General features: G+C 43.3%; 1 protein-coding gene and 1 pseudogene across 6 annotated transcripts; one reads left to right on the forward strand and one right to left on the reverse strand.

The window, feature by feature from the left end:
- Positions 1-4,583: 4,583 nt before the first annotated feature.
- On the reverse strand, positions 4,584-5,582 carry LOC136167974 (large ribosomal subunit protein mL39 pseudogene; annotated as a pseudogene).
- Positions 5,583-9,256: 3,674 nt separating this feature from the next.
- On the forward strand, positions 9,257-21,481 carry MFAP5 (microfibril associated protein 5). 6 transcript variants are annotated; one of them, XM_065941823.1, is made up of 10 exons: positions 9,356-9,370; positions 9,519-9,649; positions 10,152-10,211; positions 11,695-11,730; positions 14,675-14,719; positions 15,138-15,170; positions 17,144-17,173; positions 18,090-18,177; positions 19,107-19,180; positions 21,048-21,481. In XM_065941823.1, the coding sequence occupies exons 3-10, from the start codon at positions 10,154-10,156 to the stop codon at positions 21,158-21,160; spliced, it is 477 nt and encodes a 158-aa protein (XP_065797895.1). In that variant the 5' UTR covers positions 9,356-9,370; positions 9,519-9,649; positions 10,152-10,153; the 3' UTR covers positions 21,161-21,481. The 6 variants fall into 6 exon arrangements, with proteins under 6 accessions (XP_065797906.1, XP_065797914.1, XP_065797895.1 ...); XM_065941791.1 differs by lacking the exon at positions 9,356-9,370 and adding an exon at positions 15,546-15,581; XM_065941834.1 differs by lacking the exons at positions 11,695-11,730; positions 17,144-17,173 and adding an exon at positions 15,546-15,581 and having other exon boundaries at positions 9,257-9,370.
- Positions 21,482-24,081: the final 2,600 nt, after the last annotated feature.

The following is a 24,081-nucleotide window of genomic DNA, read 5'->3' on the forward strand; positions in this document are numbered from 1 at the left end:
GGAAGAAACTTGAACACTTCCAGCAATGAAGGGTAAGCAGAACAGTGTCAGATGCTGCAGAAACCAAAGGCTGAACTTTTTCTATCTTATTGAGCCTACAAGAGGTCCTTAGAATTGTGATGAGAGGTAATTGGGCTTTAGGGAAAGGGCAAAACACAAATGTTCTTTGGCTCTTAGCTAATCTGTTAAAGATTCCATTTATCCTTGTGACACATGTGTGCTCTGCAGTGCTTAGCTCCTCTTTTGTCCAACTCTTTGCAACCCCGTGGACTGTAGCTTGCCAGGCTCCTCTGTTCATGAGGATTCAACAGGCAAGAATGCTGGAGTGGGTTGCCATGTCCTCCTCCAGGGGACTTTCGCTACCCAGGTATCAAACCCAGGTCTCTCGCATTGCAGATGGATTCTTTACCGTCTGAGCCACCAGGGAAGCCCTGCAACACTTTTTTTTTTTTTTTGCCACTCTTCTCATCAAGGAGTGAAGTCTGTTTCTCCTTCCCTTAATTTGGAATTGAGACCCTGCAGACTTCTTTTACCTGACAGAATATAGTGGGAGTGATGCTGGGGAACTTGTGAGGCTGAGACTTGGAATTCCCCTGGTTGCCCAGTGTTTATGAATCCATGCTTCTGTTGCAGGGGACACGGGTTTGACTCCTCGTCGGGAAACTAAGATCCCTCATGCCCAGGTGGTGGTTTAGTCCCTAAGTTGTGTCTGACTCCTGCGACCCCACAGTCTGTAGCCCACCAGGCTCCTCTGTCCATGGGATTCTCCAGGCAAGAATACTGGAATGGGATGCTATTTCCTTCTCCAGGGGATCTTCCCAACCCAGGAATTGAACCCGGGTCTCCTTCTTTGTGGACTTCCCTGCTGGTTCAGATGGTAAAGCATCTGCCTACAAGGTGGGAGATCCGGGTTCGATCCCTGAGTAAGGAAGATCCCCTGGAGAAGGAAATGGCAACCTAATCCAGTACTCTTGCCTGGAGAATCCCATGGACAGAGGAGTCTGGTGGGCTACAGTCCATGTGATCGCAAAGCGTTGGACACAACTGAGTGACTTCACTTCACTCCTGCATTGCAGGCAGATTCTTTACCAAGTGAGCTACGAGGGAAGCCCTCTCATGCCCAGCAGCATAGCCCAAAAATAAAAAAACTGAAAACAAAGTGAGGGAGATCCTAAGAGATCTGCACCTCTTCCTTTGCCTCTTGGGATGTTTCTTTTCTCCATCAAGGCCATGCTGTCGGAAGCCCAAGTGAGTCAGCTGTAGAAACGACACAGATGAGAACTGAGGCTTTTGCCAGCAGCCCCATCAGAGGCTCGTTTCCATGGGCAGCCAGCACCAGAGAGCCATGAGTGAGACCATTTGGGATTTGTCAGCCAACACCAAGTCAAGCAGACTTACTGCCTGATCAACGTACAAAATCATGGAAAATAATAAACTGTTTTTTCTTTCAAGACCTTGAGTTTTGGTGTGGTTTGTTAAAGATCACTCTTAGGGGAACTAGGGAGAAAGATCCTCAAATGGAAAGATTATCAAGGTTCAAGATAAGAAAGATAGCCCTGTACTTCTGCCCAACCCAGAAGTCCATCTCAGGATAGCTCTGAATGCCCCCTTCACTCATACCAGATAATGCAAGGGGTGCCGGTGAACCCAGCAACAAGCAAATTCCAGGACTTCCCTGATGGCTCAGTGGTAAAGAATCCACCTACCAATCAATGCAGGAGACGTGGGTTTGATCCCTGAACTGGGAGGATCCCATATGCCTCTAAGCCTGTGCGCTAGAACTATTGAGCCTGTGCTCTAAGAGCACCGGAGATGCAACTGTTGAAGTCTGCATGCCTAGAGCCTGCTCCGCAAGAAGAGAAGCCACAGCACCGACAAACCTGCAGACTGCAACTAGAGAGGAGCCTCCACTCACCAGAACTAGAGAAAGCCCGCCCAGCAAAGAAGCACAGCCATGAATAAGTAATTTATTTTTTTATATTAATTAAAAAAAAAACCAAAACAAGCAAATTCCAATTTTCCTGTCATGACATTCAGGTCTAACTTTTACTAATCATTCAATTCAGTTTTCTATTTCTAGAAATACCTCAACATCAAATCACTCCACTATCCCAAAGAATTTCTAGAACTTTCCTTAAAAAATGTTGTGAGCAATATAAAAGCAAAACAATGTTTGTTTTATTTCTGTTCTATTCCAACTGCATATTAACAGAATGGCTGGAGTATAGAAAGTCTGTTGACTGATTAAATGAAAATTATTCATGGCCTTATTCAGGAAATCTCTCCAAGATATCATTTAAGCTAACCTCTAAAAGAAGTTCATTTTTATTCTATCCTAATTTTTGTGGGAAGTGATAAATATGAAGCTACCAAAATCTTCAAAATAGTATCCATTAAAAAATTATTAAGTTCCTCTCTCAGGCTTTCTGCACCAGGCAAAGTAACAAATTCCTTTGGTTCTTTACTACAAACTAGATGTTTTAGTTGTTTGATTCTTTTCTATGGAAGCGCATAAGATTTTCTACGTTTCAAGTAAATTGTAGTACTAAATTATAGAAAGTCTTCTTTGATTTTTTAGTTTTAATTTTATTTTATTGGCCACAAGGATTGTGGTATCTTAGTTCCCTGACCAGGAGTCAAACCTGCATCCTCTGTTTTGGAAGCAGAGTCTTAACCCCTGGACCACCAGGGAAGTCCCTAGTAAATCTTGATACAAAGTGAATATTAAAGGTGATTCTATGGTTTCTGTGTGATTTCTTTCTTTCTCCCACCCTCTTTTTTCTGTTCTCCCTTATCTCTTCTTCCTTTTCTTCTCTCTCCTTCCTTTTCTCTACGCTTTCCTATGAATGTACCAATTTCAAAAGGATGTATTTAATTTATGTGGCCCAATCACACTTTTTAACACAGTGCCTAGCATATGGTAAGTGCTCCATGAACATTAGTGTATTATTAACACTAGTATATTAAAACTAGTGTTTTAAGCTAGTATATATTAATAGCCAACATATTATACTAGCTAGGGCTTCCCAAGTGGTGCAGTGGTAAAGAATCTGCTTGCCTATTCAGGAGATGCAGATTCAATCCCTGGGTCGGGAAGATCCACTGGAGAGGGACATGGCAACCCACTCTGGTATTCCTGTCTGGAAAATTCCATAGACAGAGGAGCCTGGTGGGCAACAGTCCAGGAGGTTGGAAAGAATCAGACTCAACTGAGCAACTGAACATATGTATTATACTAGCTAATTTAGTATTTCATAATAGGATAATTGTATTAATGTGATTTCATTATATACTATTTAGTTGGAGATACAATAGTTATATGACACATTCTTATCTACTTAGCAGTTTAAAACATTTATTTCCCCAAAGTTTCTGTTGGTTAAGAAGCCAAGCACAGCCTTTATTGCGTACCTCTGGCTGAGGGCAGCTCACTAGGCTATAGTCAAGGTGTTGGCTGGGGCTGCAGTCTTCCAGGCCAACTGAGAGAAAATCCACTTCCAAGTTCATTCACACGACTGTTGGCCACGAGCTTCTGTATAGAGTGACTCACAGCGGCAGCCGGCTTTGCTCAGGGAAAACAAGCAAGACATCGAGAGCACCAGCCCTAGAAGCTGGAGTCTCTTTGTAATCTCTTCTGGGAAGATATAGCCCATTGCCTCTGCTTTATCTTATTTGCTAGTAGTATACGTAGGGTGAGGAATAGAACGTGGGGATGACCAAGGGCCATCCTATAGCTGTCCTGGCTCATACCGTCTATTAAAATGCAAACATATCAGTCATATAAATGTGCCATGTCCACTGATTTTACTAGCTGTCGCTATTTGAGAGTAATTACATACATGAGAGTTCCCTGGTGGTGCAGTGGGTGAGAATCCGCCTGCCATATTGTAAACCAATTAGCCTCCAATAAAAAAAAGAATCCGCCTGCCAGTGTAGGGCACACAGGTTTGATCCCTGGTCCGGGAAGACTCCACAGTGCCACGGGACATCTAGGCGGCTGCTCCACAAGTCCCAAGCCCTGGCCTGGAGCCCATGCTCTGCAACAAAAGCCGCCGAAATGAGAAGCCCACACGTCACAACTAGAGAGTAGCCAGCTCGCTGTAACTAGAGAAAGCCTGTGTACAGCAACAAAGACCAAAAAATAAATAAGAACACTGCGTTAAAAAAAATTATACATTGAGCTTTCCTGGATGTCTTTCATATTTTTGAATTCCAGACTTTGTTTTCATTTCTTTCCTGATGAGTAGAATGAGAAGATAGAGATTTCCTATCAGTGAACAAGGTATTTGTCCTGTTTTGTGTGTCTACAGCCAGTTTTATCAGTTATTCAAAGTTATTTGTTGTGGGTTCCATTTCAGGAAACCTAACAGAGTTCTCAACCTGGATCAAGTATTTTATGTTTGCGCGATTGGTGCAAGAGGAAGAGTGTAAGGCCACCACACCATCTGAAAATGATGAGACAGAAGCACTCGTCATTGTTGATAAAATTACATATGTTTCACGTGCACTGATTTTTTTTTTTCCATAGAAAACTTTTATTTTAATTTACTATACATATTTAAACTTGAGGAAGTAACTAGGTTCTACCTCTTCTCGGTAGGCTTAGTTTGATCTTCAGTTACCATTTTCCGAGACCTTTCCAATAATTTATTTCATATTGTAAAATGTGCTCTTAAGTGCACAGGTAGAGAGAGAGCCTGGAATCTTCATACAAGACTCGACTGGGTGGCTTGCAGATTGTGAACCGCTGACACTTCATACTGGAAACAAATACTTGTTCTTGGAATAAGAGGGCCCTCGCTCACATCAATGAAGTCACCAAATCTGTGTAGCTTGACTATTCTCTCAAGGTTCTGAGATGCCTTCTCTTCTATGAAATCTACTTTATACTTATTGTGCTGAAATATTTCTAATGCCACTTTTGCTTCAACTTCCAGGGTTTCAAATGGAAGATCTTTATAAATTAAAGCACGAGCATCTTTTGTGAAAGAACGCAGGTTCTCTTTTGTTGGCATCCACTCATCAAGTCTCTTATCCAAAACGACGTCATAGCAGAAGGCTCCAGCGATTACTGGAACTTCTGGGGCTCTGACAAAACGGACCACATATTCATCTTTGAATGCCCTCTCTATCACACAGCCCATTATCATGGCACAAGAACGCCAATAACCCTTATTGACTTCTCCTGGATCATCATCTTTGAAAGTGAGAAATTTAATTTCACAGGACTTGGTCAAAGGTTTATACATGTCCCAAGGTTGTCCATCCACAAGAGCCAGAATAGACTTCCCTCAGTACCACTCACTGAAATGCATGACACAGCTATAAGGAGTGGAAACGTTTTTATTCAACACAAAGATAGTGCCAGGGTCAATTTTCCCAACGTGTTTCACTTAGATCTTCTCAGTTCGGGGAGTGAGTGACAGCTGCCTGTTTTTCTCTTTGTTAAAGAGATCATTCTGCATTTCTATCAGTTCCGTCGGTGACAGCTGAGAAGCAGGTGATGTGGTCACAGACCTCCAGGCAGCCCCGCCGCTTGGGGCGACCCGTCAGAGCCGGAGACCCCAGACCACCACCACCATTGCCTACTCCGCGACGGTAGGAACCTCCGCGCGCAGGCTCACGTGCACTGATTTTACAGCCCTTCTGCCAAAATTCCTGTATTTCTGGAATAATCGTTGCCTGATATCTGTACCTGTTTCCTCTAACTCTATTCCCCTCCTTTTGGATCAAAACATTGGTTAGTTATTTTACTGGCTGAACTCCTGTATCCTCTCAAACTACTTTCTTCTCTAGAACTTTCCCCTCAACTTTTTTTTTTGCATTTAATTCAGTTTTTGAATGTTTATATCTGAAAATATTTCCAAGTCTTCATCTCAACTCAAATGAACAAATTTTGAGTTGCTTTATGCTAATCATTATGTCAGCCAGAGCGGAGTAAGGACCACTCAGTGTAATCAAGAAGACAGACAGGCAAAAGAATATAATAAAGCTGATGCCACAATGATAAAAATAAAATGGAGGTAGCTCAGTAGAGGGAATAATTGACCTTTTTTTTTTTTTACAATTTTCTTTTATGTGCACCATTTTTAAAAGTCTTTATTGAATTTAGTACAATATTGCTTCTGGTTTATGTTTTGGTTTTTTGGCCTCGAGACATGTGGGATCTTAGCTCCCAGACCAGGGATTGAACCCGCAGCCCCTGCATTGGAAGGTGAAGTCTTAACCACTGGACTGCCAGGGAAGTCCCCGATTAACTCTTCAGAAGCAAAGGGGACCAGGGAAAGATTTCCGGGAAAAGCAGTCTTTTTTGCTGGGTTTTGATGTGCGTATAGGCATTTATTTTTGTGTTTCCCTGGTGGCTCAGACGGTAAAGAATCTGCCTGCAATGCAGGAGACACAGGGTTGATCCCTAGGTCGGGAAGGTCCCCTGGGAAAGGAAATGGCAACCCACTCCAGTATTCTTGTCTGGAGAATTCCAAGGACAGAGGTGCCTGGCAGGCTACAGTCCATGGGGTTGCAAAGAGTAGGACACAGCTGAGTGACTAACACTAACACTTTCGCAGGCACTTACTGGAGTTGGGAAAAGGATATTTCAGAAAGGAAGGAACAGAAAGTGCAAGGCATGGAGGTGTAAAGAGCAGGGTATTAGAGAGGTGCACGGTTACTAAGACGAGGGAGGCTCTCCCTAGCCCAGGGTCTCAGAAGACATACGTTTGTTGGCTCTGAAGGCCTTCACTGATTCCATCTCTTAGGTTTGGCCGTTACCGCTTTATTGCTTCATTCTGCTACACACAGCACTCCCCCACCCCCCATCCCCACCTCATATAACCCTCCTCCTTTCCTCTCCTCCCTTTTATGGGATCTGTGTGTGTGTTTAGACCCTGGCTTTAATTTAGTTGGATCATACCGCAGTAATAACGTTTCTGTACATTTGCCCAGAGGCCTTCAGCTAATGGGTGTATTCTTCATAGGCCAGTAAACAGATGAATAAACCAGCACACTGTCTTGCATCTCCTCCTCCCTTCTCTGTCTTTGCATTTTACCCATTGTCCACCGATTGGAGACCTCTTTTGAAAACCTGTATTTTCCTGGCCCTCTTAAACATGAGAATGCCTGTCTTAAGTCACTTCTGCAGCTGCCAGTCAATTCCTCGGAGGCTTTTCCAGTGTCTGGACCTGCAGCAGCTCCAGCCTGTGTTGGATGAGTATAAGGACTGCAGCCCAGGGTGGTCTTCCCTAAGGAGAGTCTCAGCTCACGTCTCTGGATGGCAGTTGCTCATTCCTGGGCCATGGGTGCTGACTTTGACTTGATGTAATTATAATGATAACCACCAGAGAAAAGTAAATCTGAAGCTCTCTAAGGTCCAAGTGGAGACTCTGAAAACAGATAGGGACCTGTGCTGGAAGGGGCCACCAGGGCTGCCATGAATAAGCAATCAACCCAAGTACTTGCAAATAAACGACATCCTTGAAGGCCCGGCAAGAATACAGGGTGGTTTCTGCTTTCACTAGTTCCCGCCTTCTTTCCAGCTTCCCCCCTCCCATCCTTCTGAGGTCCCACTCGCTGCCTGCCTTCTCCTTCTGCTTGCTCTGAACATTCTGTCCCTGTTTTCTCTGCTCTAACTTCAGACTCCCCGCCCCCTGGGACCCCAGGAGAGCGCCCCCTCCTAATGCCTGGGGAGGCTTTCCGGAGATACAGTCTTACAGTCTCTGGCTGGGCCAGCAAGTTGAGGTCATTGCCTGCCCTGCCAAATGACTGGCCCGAGTTCAGTTCCTCCATCTGTCTGTGCTTCACGGAAAACATGAGTGTGGCTCTAGGCCCTCTATTGTGTATCCTGCCTGAGTTCTGCTCTGCGTCTGCTGTCGTTCCTTCTGTTCTGCGTTTGCTTTCGTTCCTTCCCCACACCCACCACCCTGCCTTTCTTTGCTCTGCCTCTCCCCAGACATCTGTTTTGCAGCCTCTGCACTCTCATTATGGAGCAGATGGAAAAAGATCAAGTTTTGGACCAGGCTGGTGAGGAAGATTTGGGTTGGTCCACAGATTTGTTCTGGGAACTGACCAGAACCCGCATAGTTCAGAGATGGAGCAGGTATAGCTCCCAAAGAGAAACCAGAGGTGCTATTTTGCTTATTTCTATGTCCACAGCTCTTCCGTCCTCATGACCGCTTCTTTCCTTCCTCCCTTCTTCCCTTACATCATTAATTCTCTTCTTTCTTCTGGTCTGTAATCCATTAATGTTACCTGCTCTGTCTACCTATGCTGGTGCTGGTGCTCAGTTGCTCAGTTGTGTCCAACTCTTCGTGACCCCATGGAACTGATGCCCACCAGGATCTTATGTCCATGGGATTCTCCAGGCAAGAATACTGGAGTGGGTTGTCATTTCCTTCTCCAGGGGATCTTTCCAACCCAGGGATCAAACCCGAGTCTCTTGCATTGGCAGGCAGATTCTTTACCACTGAGCCACCGGGGTCTACCTGTATGCTTCTCTAATGTAGCTGTCCAGGGAGTGGAATATAGACTAAGGAAGCTAACAGATAACTTGAATTTGACACCCTGCTAGTGCACCTAAAGTCAACCATTTTTCAGATTTGCATTTCTGTCATTCAAGTTTATTCTTGTTGAAGTGGAGATGTTGTAATGGTCTAAGCACGAGAGTTTCTAGGAATAAGAGCAAAGACAAAGTTTTTATAGCTCCTGGATCAGAGAAAGTGTTATATACATATTACGTGATATGATAGGAAATAAAGCAAGCAGAATGAACTTGGCTCCCAATTTTTGTTGGCCTTCTGATGGCATTTTTGTCCTCAAGAGTCCAGAAACCAAGATTCTTAACATAAGTTTAAACAAAACCAAAAGACAGCCTAAGGCTGGCGTCTTCTCTCATGGAGCTCCTCCACATTACAAAAGGATGAGGGTCCTACACTTCTTAACTTTCTCCAACCCTAAGACAGTCAGCCCTTCTCCTGGACAAAACTCATGTGGTGTCTGTGTTTGCTTGGATGTGGCAATAAATGAGATTATGCGGGTGGGTGGGGGGAGGCTAAATGTGCAGATCAAGAAAAGAGGAAAAGAAAAAAGAGACACACAAAGAAACAAAGAAATTTGAGGGAGTAGAATTCTAAAAAGACAAAAGTGAGAAAGGGGATTGGAAGAATGATTCAAATATGGAAGACAGCCAGAGACACAGAAACGGATTCCGCGGGTTTGTTTTTTTTTCCTCTCTTTAGGTAAAAAGTAACCCAAGGACAGAGTGAGACTGGGGCCAGATGGTGGTTCATGGAAGAAAGGCATATATGAGCTTGAGCCAACCCGTCAAGGGAGCAGCACCATCTCTCAGCAGTGTGATCATAACATTTGGAACGAGGGTGTGAGTGACTGCAAAACCCCATCGCCCTTCTCCTCCCAGCATCATAGTAGCACTGAATCAGACTCCTCTAGCCTGGCTTTCTCCCTCCCGCCCTCCCTCCCTCCCTCTCTCTCTCTCTTACTCGCTCTCCCTCATCTCATTGTTTCAGAGTAGGCCAAATTCGAAGTCCTTTCCAGGGAGTGGCCCTGTTCATCTTACTCCCCAGTCAAAGTGGAACAGAGGAGAGAGACACATTCAACAACCCAAGGACTCGGTGGAAAGAGCAGAGAACCATCAACAGTGAGTGGCTTGGATTGTCTAAAACCCTAAATAGACAGAGGGAGGGTGTGTGTGTGTGTGTGTGTGTGTGTGTGTGTGTGTGTGTGAAAGGGCTGGAAGCAGGCAATGGAGAATGTCACTGATTTAGAATTGAACAGACATCCCAATTATCCATGGAATTCAAATGAGGAGACACTAAGATGAGCAGATATTATTTTTTAAAAAAGCTACAGATATCAAAACAAAAGTTTAGATACTAGGGTTTAAAGAGGTCATGGGGTGGATGGGGGGCCCATCATGAACCATGCAGAGTATAAAATTTCCTGACTTACTGGGAAAGAACGGGTGAGAATGATGGCAAATGATCACAGAAGAGAGTCTGAAGAAGTGTTGGAAGAAAAGAGAGGAAGGGTCTGAGACTTATGGGGGAGCGGGAAAGACCTGGGGAAGCAAGAAATCCTAAGATATGCTTGCCTGGAACGGAAGTGCTGATCAGTCTCCACTCTTCCCACTCACCTGTCAGACATGGTGTTCTTCGGACCCAAAGTGCTCCTGCTTCTCACCGCCCTCATCATGTCCTCTGGTGAGTCTCTACCTTTTTTTCTTTTCTCCCTAAAATGTCAGCTCCTCAGAGGTGGGTGGAGGTGTATGTTAGAGGGAGGATGGAAGGAGGCTGAAGGGGAATGGGAGGAGAGATGCTTGCTACTTAATTCTAGAATTGCCCATTAAAGAGACGTAAAAGGACATGGGGAGCTCCTTGGCAGTCCCCTGGTTAGGATTCTGTGCTCTCACTGCCAAGGGCCTAGGTTCAATTCCTGGCTGGGGAGCTAAGGTCTTGTAAGCCTTGCAACCTGACCAAAAAATGAGAGCGAGAAGAGAAGAACAGACTTTGCGGTTAGAGGGATGTGATTAGAAATGACCTCAGATCTGGGGGAAGACAGCCTGAGAGTTATGAATTAAAGCAAAACTAAGATACACACAAATGCATATTAACCAAGAGGGCCACTCTCACAAATATACAAACAGCGAAACAAGTGCCAAAGGAGGAAACTCCCTGGTGGCCCAGTGGCTAGGACACAGTGCTTTCACTGCCATGGCCCAGGTTCAATCCCTGGTCAGGGGACTAAGATCCCAGTACCGCCCTCCTTCCCCCAAAAAAAGAAACCAAAAGGAGAAGCTGATGTATACAATTGTGTACACAGACATAAGGACCACCTCACAAGAAACTCATGTTTAAACCGTGAAGAAGGGGTTTCCCTGGTGGCTCAGCGGTAAAGAATCTGCCTGCCCTGAAATGCAGGAGCCATAGGAGATGAAGATTCAATCCCTGGGTTGGAAAGATCCCCTGGAGGAGGGCATGGCAACCCACTCCAGTATTCTTGCCTGGAGAATCCCATGGACAGAGGAGCATGATGGGTTACAGTCCATGGAGTCGCAGAGTCAGACTGAGTGACTGAGCACACACCACGTCTTAAACTGTGAAGGAAAACAGTGGGGATATATTAACCTAACAAACACAAGCACCAGGCTCACATAAACAGATTCACATGCACACAGAAGATGTTGCCACCTCTATAGACAAAAGGAAAATGACCTTTATAGATTGCACAAAACTGAACTAGACGACTGGCTACAGAAAAAATTCTACTCTTTTTTTTCTTTCTTATTCTGCCAAACACAGACTGTGCGATAATCATTTTGGGCCTTTCACAGTAGTGTAGCTGGAGGGGCTGGCTGTGGGGACGGAAGGACAGGCCACCAGGAAGGGCTGCTGCCTTGTGGGTGGACCAGGACCCCACCCCTTCTGGATGGACTGAGAGCAAGAGGCCTCCTGAGTCGGGGCCCCGCAGAGCTCCCCTAAGTGCTCAGCAGTCTCCTGCCTTTGAGTGTTTCCATGTCTGTGTGTAGCACTAACAGTCTGCCTATTTCTGTATGGAGCTGTAAGAGAAATAAGACATGGCAAGATAAAGTACAGCAACATTCCCATCATTTTCTGGTTCATCTCAGAAAAGCTTTATGTGGCATAGAGCTGGACGCACTCACATACGTCTCCTTCCTTTGCGCAGGCCGGACACCCCTAGGGGTCAGCGGACAGCGAGGAGGTAGGTGATCCCGTGGATCTGGGCTCTGTTGGGGTTCTTATCAGGACAATGTAGCCAAATGGTCAGAGTTCCAAGAATTTGTCATACCATACAGAGTGGCACTGCCACGGTGTGTGAAATAATAGAATTGAAGTCAACAATCCTGTCATCCCATTCATAAAACTTTCTCATTCACTACTGAAATAACTTCACTCAAATCTGCTCTATGTCCATCTCATTTCCACACCCTCAGATAACGCCCACTACTCCTAATAGAATTTTCCTATCTATGTAAGAGTGGAGAAACTAAAATGCAGACAGAAAAAGAAGTCTTCCCAGTCCTATGGAGAAATTGTGGCTCAATGAGACAGAATCCATAAGTTTTGGCTTCCAAAGATCCACTTCCTTCAGCTCGATTCAACATCTGCAGTTGCCTCTAGGCACCAACATAATTATAATTTCTCTTGCTTTTCCCAACCCTTGAGGGCACTACAGTATGTAACCCTTTAATGAGTCAAAAGATCTAATGAGTAGGTCACAACTGGTGCTTTTAATGAGTGAAGATAGACTAAAATAAAAACAGTACACTGGGGAATTCCCTGGTGGTCCAGTGGCTAAGACTCCATGGTTCCAGTGCAGGGGGGCCCAGGTTTGATCCCTGGTCAGGGAACCAAAACCCCCATGCCACAAGTAAAGATCCTAAGAGCCACAACTAAGATCTTGCCCAGCCAAAATAACTATTTCTTAGAAGATAAATAAAAATAGAGTACACTGCAAGTAGACTACAGAAGTAAAGTATTATCTCTACTCTTGTTTCAGTTTTGTATGTGTATACTGGCTCACAATATAATTTCTTACTGGGCATCTTGGTAGAAGAAATGAAAATACAGAAAAACCTTCTCTGTTCTGGTCTGAATCCTTACGTTTTTGAACCCAGATTTCATTTCAACCCTGTGCTGTGCTGCGCTCAGATGCTCAGTTGTGTCTGACTCTGTGTGACCTCATGGACTGTAGCCCGCCAGGCTCCTCTGTCCATTGGATTTCCCAGGCAAGAATACTGGAGTGGGCATCCATTCCCTCTTCCAAGGGATCTTCCCAACCCAGGGATCGAACCCATGTTTCCTGCATTTCAGGCAGATTCTTTGTCACGAGAGCCACCTGGGAAGTCCCAGCACTAGCACAACTGAAAATCCAAATTCCTTTCTTTGGGCTGGTTAAGGTCCAGTCCTGTTTTATGACGTTGTGATGCTTTTTGAGCAGAAATTTTTTAAGAGCTGATGAAAATGTCTCCATAAGATTCCTTCTCAGAAAACATTCATAAGTCCTTAGTAAAGCTTTTATGGAGGCAGCTCATGGAAAAGGTGGGTAAATGAGGGATATACAGAAAACTAGTACCCCGCCTGAAATTCTAAGAACACAGCTAGGATAGTCTCAAACCCTTCGTTCACCCACTGCTTCCTCTATTTCCGTGAGTGGTTGGACTGGAATGTAGCTGGAGAGAAATGGAAACAGGACAGGAATTGGCTACACCCCGGAGAAAATCCACTCCCTTCTTACAGCCTCTGGAATGAATCGGGTCAGTGGTTTTTCATTTATCCTGTGGGATTGGAGCAAACTTGAATTCCTTTGATCAAAATCTGCTCTGAAAGAAGAAAGCTTATATTAAAAAGTGTTAAAATGATATAATAAAAGTTTCCTGTCCCATCTGATGCCTCTCTATCTGGAATTTTTTTCTAAAAGATGAGGTGAGGAATAAACAGGGGAAATTCCTTTAAAATGTTTTGTGTTTTGCTTCTAGTACAAGGATCAGTAACTCTGATATGCTTTATAAAAATGCTATTCTTACCAGTTTGTAAATCTGACACTTGGATGCAGACCTCAAGGCAAAGTATTATGTGGATTTGCTGACCTCTAGTGGATAAAACCAATAATGACTATAAGCCTTTCACAGTGAATGTTCATTACAGATGGGATGTTTGTTAAATGTCTAGTTCTTCACACTACTTTTTTATGTTGCTTGTTAAAGCAGAGACTATTTGTTTCAGGAGTTGCTGTTATGTACAGTTTCAGATGAAGTTTTCTTAGTTTATCCAAATAGCTTCCATCTTAAGAGCTGGACCATTTTTTACTTCTCTTTTTGTCTTTACTTTCCAAGGATCAATAGCAAAGCATCTCCTCTCCTCTCCTCTCTTTCTACCTCAGTTATCACTGTGAGCATCAGAAAACGACCAATGTAACCTCTTGTGAGCACTGTGTAGAGAGTATCATCAGACTGATAACCAAAAATATCAAAATCATGCATGTCAAAAATCACAGTCTGGGGACTTCCCTGGTGATTCAGTGGTTAAGATCCTGCACTTCCATTTCAGGGGATTCCAGTTCAATCTCTAGTCGGGGAACTAAGATCCCACATGCCCAATAGCACAGTCAAAAGATTAAAAAAAAAATCACAGTCTTTTTGAGAAAGATAATTTTCATTTAAATAAGTATCACAAAGAGGTCATCAACCCATAATAACTATCAACAAGCTCTATGACCTTGGATGAGTTATTTATTCTGCTGATGCTCAGTTTTACCATCTGTAAAGCAAGCCCATAGTAATCCCTAACTAGCTGTGTCGGTTATTATCTGTTAGGATGAAGTCATTCTTGCAGTCCAGTGCTGAACCAAAGTTTAATCAGTAGACTATCTGATGGCCACATAGTTCATTCATTCCTCTAAATAAGAACAATGGGAAAGGGACAGTCTAGGGTTAGGATTGTTTGAGTATATTCATGGGAGTAGGAAAAGTGTGACATTTGTTTGGGTTACAGGGGAAAGGACTTTGGTTGGGAAACAAAACTCCTTTTAGGATCTTACTACATGATGGCTTCTGTGCTTGACAATTTCACTTCCTGGGAGTGCAGGGGTGGGGGATGAGGGGCAGATAATGCTCAGAAAGTGTTTTCTGATTGTTTTTATGCAGATGATGTGACCACAGTGACTTCAGAAACATTCACAGAAGATCCTAGTAAGATATTCTTTTATTTCCTTGCTGTCACACTGTGGATAGAAGGATTCAGGATGATGTCTGTATAAAGTAAGAGGAAGACTAGAAAAGAGTTTCAGGGATGTCCCTGGTGGTCCAGTGGCTAAGACTCCATGCTCCCAATACAGGGTGCCCAAGTTCTGTCCCTGCTCAGACAACTAGACCTCTCATGCTGCAACTAAGACCTGGCACAGCCAAATAAATATTATTCAAAGAGAGAGATGGATTCAGAGTCTATCTTAGATGCCACCAAGGCTATAAACATGCCCACTTTTTTTGCCACTTCCTTTTCTTTATTTCCCCCCAAGAGTCCGCATTCTTTCGCTTCAATCTTGCCTCCTATTGGGTCATCATTTTTCAGATGCATTTTTCATTCCCTGCATCTGTCGTATCTTTACAGATCTGGTGAATGATCCCGCTACAGATGAAACAGGTAGGTTTCACTCCAGCTCTTAAAAATGGCACATTTCATGTTAATAGTCACAGTATTTATTCTAGCTCTTGAATTAATCTCATAATTTTTATCACTGGGAAGGGGATGAAAGAAAAGATGCTTCCTGGCCCTTTAAAAAAGAGGAAGCAGAGTGGATTCATAGCTTTAAAAAACATACATCAAGACTTCCAATGTCAACAGGCCAAATAATACTCAAGAAAAATTATCTTCAATGAACTCTCTTCCCTGAACACACTATAGAAACCCAGCCCTTGCCTCAGCTTTTTCCTGTTACCCACATTCTCCCTCCTGCACTCTGCCTTCCCCTTTGTCAACCCGGAACCCTTCTCACATCACTGTTTTGTGCCTTTTCAGTTCTGGCTGATATCAAGCCTTCCACCGATGACCTGGGTGAGTGCAGATCTGGGACCTCAAAGCTTGCCGCAACACCCATGATGGAAGACAGTACAGCTGGTTAAGAACCCTAATTAGGACCACATGTTATGCAGCACATTCGTCCAACAGTTTAATGTAAATTAATGACATGTAACAGTTTGATTTAAATTAATGACATGTTTGATCCCCTAACAAGCAAGAACTGTGGCTTGATACACAAACTGCCGAGGTTTGATTTTTTTCTCCAAGTTTCCAAGATCGAATGGGTAAAGGTAAAGGTGAACAAAACTGATTTTCTTCTAAGCATCTTTTGTCTAATAGACGAGATAGACAAAGGAATGGATAATTTTATTCAATTTCACCAAAAATATATAATCAAGCAAAATAACCTGTGAAATCTCAGAGTCCTTGACTATATTCAGTATTGACAGTTAGGAAAGGCTTTTCTGAAGGGCACATTGACTGGGTTGACTCCTGGAAGACAAATAGAAGTGAATCAAATGAATGGAAAGGTGAAGAGCTTTCAGGTAAAGAAAACAATATGGGCAAAGGCTTAGGATGGAAATGAAAACCAGCCAGAGAACAGTTCATGCAAAGGAAAGTTCTAAGCAGATTATTGAATTGGAAAGCCAGAAAGAACGCTGTTGCCTAGGCCCAATAAAATATGATGGCCTGAATTATCTTGTTAGAGGTATGAGAGAGAAATGAGCTATCTGGGAGCGGAGACTGTTGAGAGGAAGTCCAGTTTTCTATTAGATAGATGGTAGCTATTGGGTGGATGGTAGCACCATTCACTGAACATTTTGAATTGGTGAAGGGAAAGAAGGCAGTTTGAGACATGAAAGGATCTTTAAAAAAAAAATCCATGAGCTCTTCCACAAAATGGCAGTTGAATTTGTAGACCTGGAGCTTATTAGAAGAAAGTTCTGAGCTAGACATAGAAGTTTGAGAATTCTCAGCATATAAACCTGCGATTGAAAACATGAGAGCCTGGGTTCGATCCCTAGTAGGGGAAGCAGATCCCATATACCACAGCTAAGAGTCCACATGCCCCAGCGAAGATCCTGCATGCTGCACCTAAGACCCAGTGGAGCAGAAACAAAGAAATCGGGGATAGATGAGATCACCTGGCTAGCATTCTTCCTATGGTATCCTATTAGCAACCCTTTCGATAACATTTTACAGGTAACTCCCATGGTTAGTCCATTTCTTCAAGATGCACCTTACTCCTTGACTGACTCTCCATTCTACAAATTCAGTCAGTATTTAACTTGCCCCTAGGTTAGGATTGGAGCTTCCCTGGTGACTCAGTGGTAAAGAAACCACCTTCAATGGAGGAAATGCGGGTTCGATCCCTGGGTAGGGAAGATCCGCTGGAGAAGGAAATGGCAACCCACTCCAGTATTCTTTCCTGGAAAATCCCATGGACAGAGGAGCCTGGTGGGCTAAACTCCACAGGGTTACAGAGAGTCGGACATGACTGAGCACACACGTGGGTCTCAAGTAAGGCAACATGACAGTTACAGGGCAGTGACTTCTAGAACCAGTAATAACTGAATAAAATTTCCGCCTTTCAGCCTCACTCAACGACAAAAACACCACCACAGGTATGATTATCTTTTGTCTGTCTTTTTCTTAAGCTTTTTTTGTCTTCCTGAAGATTCCTAACCTCTTTGTTCTTGTGAGAATACTTGGTACATCTTATAGTTTTATTTCTAATTCTTTCTCAAAGAATATTTGTAGCTTTCTTCATATCCCTCCCACCCTACCTCACTGTCTATGAGTTCCTGTTCTAAAGGTCATGGGGAAAAGATGGGACCACTATTGCATGGTCCCAGAACAGTCCTCTCCATAAACTAACTATGAACATAATCTGTTTGTTAGTGGGTCGGGAAGTGACCTCAAGGACTCAACATTACTGTAGACATCATGCTTTCTCTAACATACTGATAATTCTGTTGTGCAGCTAGGGTTAAAAACCACCAGAACAGAGAAATAGTGACCCACTTTAGAATTCAAATTCTTCAGAATATGACTGTTAGCATTTCATCTTTCATGTTGCCACCTGTCTAACCCTAGAAGGACTTTTTCCTAGAAGAACCCACAGGGACTATTTTATTCTCTTTCCTTTCAGGTAGGGAAGCACCTAAATTTCATTGTTTAGCCAACATCTATTATTGCTTTGTGGGCTTCCCTAGTGTCTCAGCTGGCCAAGAACCTGCCTGCAATGTGGAAGACCTGGGTTTGACGTCGTGAAGATACCCTGGAGGAGGGCATGGCAACCCACTCCAGTATTCTTGCCTGGAGAATCCCCATGGACAGAGGAGCCTAGAGGGCTACAGTCCACGGGGTCGCAAAGAGACGGACATAACTAAACAGCAGCATTATTGCTTCGTATTGGTTACAGGAAGAACATACCCCAGCTTACAGTGATCCTCTGTAGAGACGACTCTAGGTTTTCCCAGCTCTCTCTCCCCTCCTCCATTCCTCTAACCATGTGTTTTTTACGGTGGGTATCTTCAGAGTGTCGGGATGAGAAATTCGCCTGCACAAGACTCTACTCCGTGCATCGGCCAATCAAGCAATGCCTCCATCAGATATGCTTCACCAGGTAACGGGTCCCATATCACCCAGAGAGCCACCCATGATAGCACTTTCGTGCCAGTAACTATTTAATGAGCACCCACTCTGGAATTTCAGTCTCTAGCGGGGCAGAAGTTTTAAGCATCACCCTTTTAGCTATTCTGGAGGTGCCAATTAGAACCTAGAGTCTGCACAGGCTTAAAGAATCAAGTTACAGTTGCTGAGGAAGCATACAGGTGAGGAATAGTTAGGGAGTTTGGAATGGACATGTACACACTGCTGTATTTAAAACGGAGAACCAACAAGGACCTAAGGTATAGCACAAGGAACTCTGCTCAATGTCATGGGGGAGAATGGATACGTGTATATTATGGCTGAGTCTCCTTGCTGTTCACTTGAAACTATCACATTATTGTGATGAACTCTACCCAAGACAAAATAAAAAACTTAAAAAAAAAATAAAAATAATTAAAAAAAAAAAAAAAGCAAATAGACTTAAGACCTGAGAAATAAGTAATGGGAAGTGTATTATGATAGAAGAAAAAAAGAACCTTGAGTCTGGATTGAGGCACACGGAACAGTTTGACTAACAAATGTAGATGCTGAAGGCAAGGATAGCATGGTCATGAGGGAAACACTGGTTTATCAAATTTATCACATCCGAGAAATAGGCTGGAGCTGAAGATGCAAGTGTGAAGGTAGAAAATAGTAGGGAGTAGTGTGGGAAGTATTAAAGCCTGAGTCTAGGTGGAATGTGCAAAGTTGTAACCAACAAGAGTGATCGATACCATTCTATCTTCTACACTACTTGAGTGGGAGTGGGAGTGAGAAGTCTGAAATACTTAAGGAAATCCAGGTATTTCCAGGAGTTGAAAGAGGCATCTCAGGCCGAGGCTAGTTCTCCCTCTCAATGCTTTTCCATCTTCTTCTTGCACCATGATATTGGATCTATGGCAGTTCACGGCGTATGTATGTCATCAACAATGAGATCTGCTCCCGTCTTGTCTGTAAAGAACACGAAGCTATGAAAGGTAAGACTGGGGGCTTCCCTGGTGATCCAGTGGTTAAGACTCCAAGTTCCCAATGCAGGGGGCCCAGGTTCAATTCCTGGTTCAGGGAACTAGATCCCACATACCGCCAGAACTAAGACTCGGCGCAGTCAAATAAATTAATATAAATAAATATTTAAAAAAAAAAAAGAAAGGTAAGACTGGCTTTGATGGGAAGGAACAATAATGAGAGCAACTGATAACTGGGGCAAGGTGCTAACAGATCCAAGATTTGGCTTTGAAGGAGGGCTTTAGGCTGCTCTCTTTAGACTTCCATCAGCTCCTGCTCCACCTAGTTACCGCAATAAACAATATAAAGCAAGCACCATGTTTGGTATATTCATAACCCTCAAAGTGGCTATGCAGCACAGGAAGCTCAGCTCTGTGTTCTGTAATGACCTAGAGGGGTGGAATGAGAGGAGGGAGGGAGGCTGCAGAGGGAGGGGACATATGAATGCGTATTGGGCTTCCCTGGTGGCTCAGCCATAAAGAACCCACCTGCCAATGCAGAGGATTCGGGTTTGATCCCTAGGTTGGGAAGATCCCCTGGAGAAGGAAATGGCAACCCACTCCAGTATTCTCGCCTGGGAAATCCCATGGACAGAGTAGCTTGGCAGGCTACAGTCCATGGGGTCACAAAACGTTGGACACGACTGAGTGACTAAACAATACATAGCTGATTCACTTTGTTGTATAGCAGAAACACAGCATCATAAACAATTATCTTCCATTATTAACATTAAAAAATTGATAACCCTTAAGAAAGAACCACTAAATCTCTTTCCAACTAGACAGAAACCCCCATCTTCCCTTACGTATAGATAATGCTTTCAGATGCTCTGCTACTTTGAAGATCATTCATCAGATATGAAAGGCCAAGTCAACTATTACAAATAACAGTCTCTATTAGTCCTACAGCCATGTTCATAACTCCAGGAGGGGAAAAGCCACTAACTTAGAAAAAGCCACTAATAACATTTGGATACATAAAAAAATCACTTGGACATTGGCTGAACACTGGCTACCTTTTCAATAGTCCACCAATTCCAAGAACCATTCCCCTTGCTTATTGTGCAATTTCAAAAGTCGAGCAAGGTAGAAAGATTTTATTAAAAAAAAAAAAAAAACAATTACAAGAGTCCAGATGTGTGGTTAGACACTATGCATGGTGTGAAAACACTATTTCTCACCTTCCCCTGGCCCAGCCCCAGATGATGGCTACCGTCGTCAAAGTCACCACATGCAAAAGCCACTCTGACTCAGCTGCCGGCCTTGCACCAACCCCCTCTGAGTAAGAGCTGTACTTAACTTCGCAGAAGGAAACTTGCCTCTTGCCTTCATTGGCTGTGCAAGCCACCTGCAAGGGAAGCACCTTGACACTGAGGATGAGTATCTGGGACTCGAGGCACTTTCAAGTGTCTCGGGGGACTTGCTAAAGTTAGCCATTTGCACACAGTAAACACTTTTGAATGACTGGACCTCATTTTTTCCCCCTGCTGTTTAATAAGTCCACAATTAGAAGAATTGGGAGCAAGGTGTGAAAAGGAAAAATTTACTGACCACCTGTGCTCAGTTCTTTTGCATCCATTCTTTCATTTTCAACTACATTTTTGAAGCAGGTATTTCAATGCTTGTTTTGCAGAAAAGGATGGTGAGGTTCAGAAAAGTCAAGAATCTTTCTGGTAGGGAGTAAATAATTAGTAAGTGGCAGATCCCAGGTTCTAATCCTGATCTATTTCTCTTCAACCCTTTCACTGCACCACCCTGCAGTCTCCTGTTTCTTCTCTTCTCTTGGAGCTCTGGCCACCTTCCTACATTCTCATCTCAGCATGCTCTGCTTCTCTTCTAGATGAACTCTGCCGTCAGAAGGCTGGTCTGCCCCCAAGGCGACTCCGACGCTCCAACTACTTCCGCCTTCCTCCCTGTGACAATGTGAATTTGCAGGGACCCAGTGGTCTGTGATCAACAAGGAAGAGGAAGGAAAGAATGTGTGGGTGGGAGGGAACTCCTTGTCCAACCATTGTCAGCCAACCCATAGACATAAGTAGTTCTTAAACCAATCCCTTTGCAATGTCTAGCTTTTGCCCCTACTTCTTCATTTTTTTTTTTAACCTGCTTCTGTCATTTTTCAGTACGTAACATATAGTTTCTGTAGTGTTGCATAGTTTTGCTGCTTCTCCGTATCATAGACCTGGTAGATAAATGATTAACATGTCACTTAGATAGAAACATTCTATGTACAATGTCAAGAGAAAATAAACTTGAATAAAATTATTAAAAATATTAACTACTGAATCTGTTTGAGATAGATCTTAGGGAGGAAGATGTTATCACTGTCAATCTCAACTAACCATAGACGGTCAATATTTTACATTCAAGCATTTCCTAGATTAACTCTCCATTCACTTACGTGGTCCTCTTTACTCCTACTATTTTGCTGGATTGTCCTAACTTTTGCCTGGTATGTCCTCTTTCTGTTGTTCAGTCACTCAGTTACATCCATGGACTGCGGCACATCATGCTTCCCTGTCCTTCACTATCTCCGAGAATTTGCTCAAATTCATCCATCAAGTCAGTAATGCCATCCAACCATCTCATCCTCTGTTGTCCCCTTCTCCTCCTGCCTTCAATCTTTCCCAGCAACAGGGTTTTTTTCCAATGAGTCGGCTCTTTGCATCAGGTGGCCAAAGTGATGGAGCTTCAGCTTCAGCATCGGTCCTTCCAATGAATATTCAGGGTTGATTTCCTTTAGGATTGACTGGATTGATCTCCTTGCAGTCCAGGGGACTCTCAAGAGTCTTCTCCAGCACCACAGTTAGAAAGCATCGATTCTTCTGGGCTCAGCTTCTTCATATGCTCTCTTTATGAGAAGGATTATGGTAAATTTATAGTTCTAGAAAGTACTCCAGAGACAAGAGTTATTCAGTCATACTATAAAGACCCAAAATGTTGTCTTCTGCTAAGCTCAGAAGCTGAGGCTAGAGAGAGGAATACACCAGGTATAAAGGTATTCAGTTTTTCATGCGGTTAGTTATTCAATCACCAAGCAGAGCTAGAAAGTCTTACATAGTTACTCTTTGTGGTAGTAATGGGGTTAGCCCACCTCTACCTCCACAAGTTAATTAGCTTAACATGAAACCGGATCATTGCTCTGAAGTTCCTGGAGCTGTTGCTACTTCTTTCATCCTCATCACTATAATCTAGAGATTATCGTGCAGATGGATTCTGGAATAGTCTGATTGGGGGCTGAAGAAGGGAATTCGGACCTGAAATCTAATAGGCAAGTATAAAGTATACTTGATGGTTTACAGAAAAGAGTAAAAGAAACACAATATTCAGACAACCTGCATTCTTATACTGGTTCTGGCATGAACCAGGTAAACTCAGATCAGTCAGTTTCCATCATTATTAAGCCCTCGTTTAATTTCCCCATCTTTAATATGAAAGAAATTTATGTTCATTCAAAGGTTTCTTTTCATTCAATGATGAGATTTAAATGCATTATTCGTATTTCTTGAAGCTTAGATGCAGTCTAATTCTATTGCGTCTGCTTTACAAGAAGAGAAATGCTCATATATTAGGACAACAGTCCACAATGTCATAGAACAAAACCATATTATGAGTGACAAATTAAATATCATGGATGCTTTCATCTAAATAACACAGTACCTTTCCCCAAAAGCCAGTGGAATTCAGTTAGAAACTAAGGAACTTTGAAACAGTTCTATGTGGCAGAAGTCCACTCAGTAACGGTTGGATTCCTTCCACTTTGCAGAAGAACTACCGGAATGAGGACTAGAGTCTTGCTGTAAGAAGCAGCTTAGTTTACACAACTGATTAAAGAGAAATACTAGGGAAAACCCCTGGAAGCACAGAATCCTCCTTGAAGCACAGAATCCTCCTTGAAGCACAGAATCCTTGCCCCAGTCTCTCAAAGCAGATGCACTTGTATACAGACTGACAGAGTCCATGGATATGGTTTCAGTCCATGGATATGGAGAGTTTTCAGAAGGCACCGAGTTTCTGAGAACCACTAAAGAATCTCTTCATGAACTTGACCCTTACTGCACATTGACAGAGGTGGCATTCCCACCGGAAAGCACCCCAATCCCAGTATTGTATATATTGCAAATTAAACATTTAAAATAAAAAATTTTCCAACTTCCTTCTCAGAGGAAAGTGGTCTCCTCTATTTCGCTTTTCTATGTTTAGAAAGAAGACCTGAACTTGGGCTTTTATCTCCCTTTGAAAGCTGAGTAGCAGCATTGCTCACATCTCTGTTCTGCTCTTCTCCATCTTCTCCTCCTTCCTTGACCACTGGTTCTCCAACATTACAAACTTGTTTACTCTCCCCCAGATGTAGCCACTCCTTCGTTCTCCAGAAAGTTTCTTTCCTGTCCCCTTCGGTCTCACTGGATGCAGTTTCATGTTTTACCCTTCCTTTTCTTTCGCGTCAAATTCCTGTGCTTTGCCATTTCTCCCTATTCCGGCGTCCTCTGCTTTTTGTCTTCTTCTCCACATGGAAGGCAACACTTCTAACTCACTTTCCATCCTTGCTTTCCTCCCCCTTACAAAGGCTTGTTTTCTCTCATAACTTTGCTCTGAGAACAGTCCCAGGGCAGTTTCGGGAGGTTAGTTTTGGTTCCAGTTTTCTTTCCTCTCTTCCCCATTTACAAAATTCCATTCACCTTTTTGGTACAGCCAGGACAGTGTGGAGGTTCCTTAAAAAAACTAAAAATAGAACTACCATATGATCCAGCAATCGTACTACTACTGGGCATAATCCGGAGAAAACCTTGATTCAAAAAGATAAATGCATCCTAATGTTCATTTCAGCACTATTTAAAATAGCCAGGATATGGAAGGACCTAAATGCCCATCCA

The sequence above is a fragment of the Muntiacus reevesi genome, chromosome 1, assembly GCF_963930625.1.
Source record: "Muntiacus reevesi chromosome 1, mMunRee1.1, whole genome shotgun sequence".
In the NCBI taxonomy this organism is placed as follows: domain Eukaryota; kingdom Metazoa; phylum Chordata; class Mammalia; order Artiodactyla; family Cervidae; genus Muntiacus; species Muntiacus reevesi.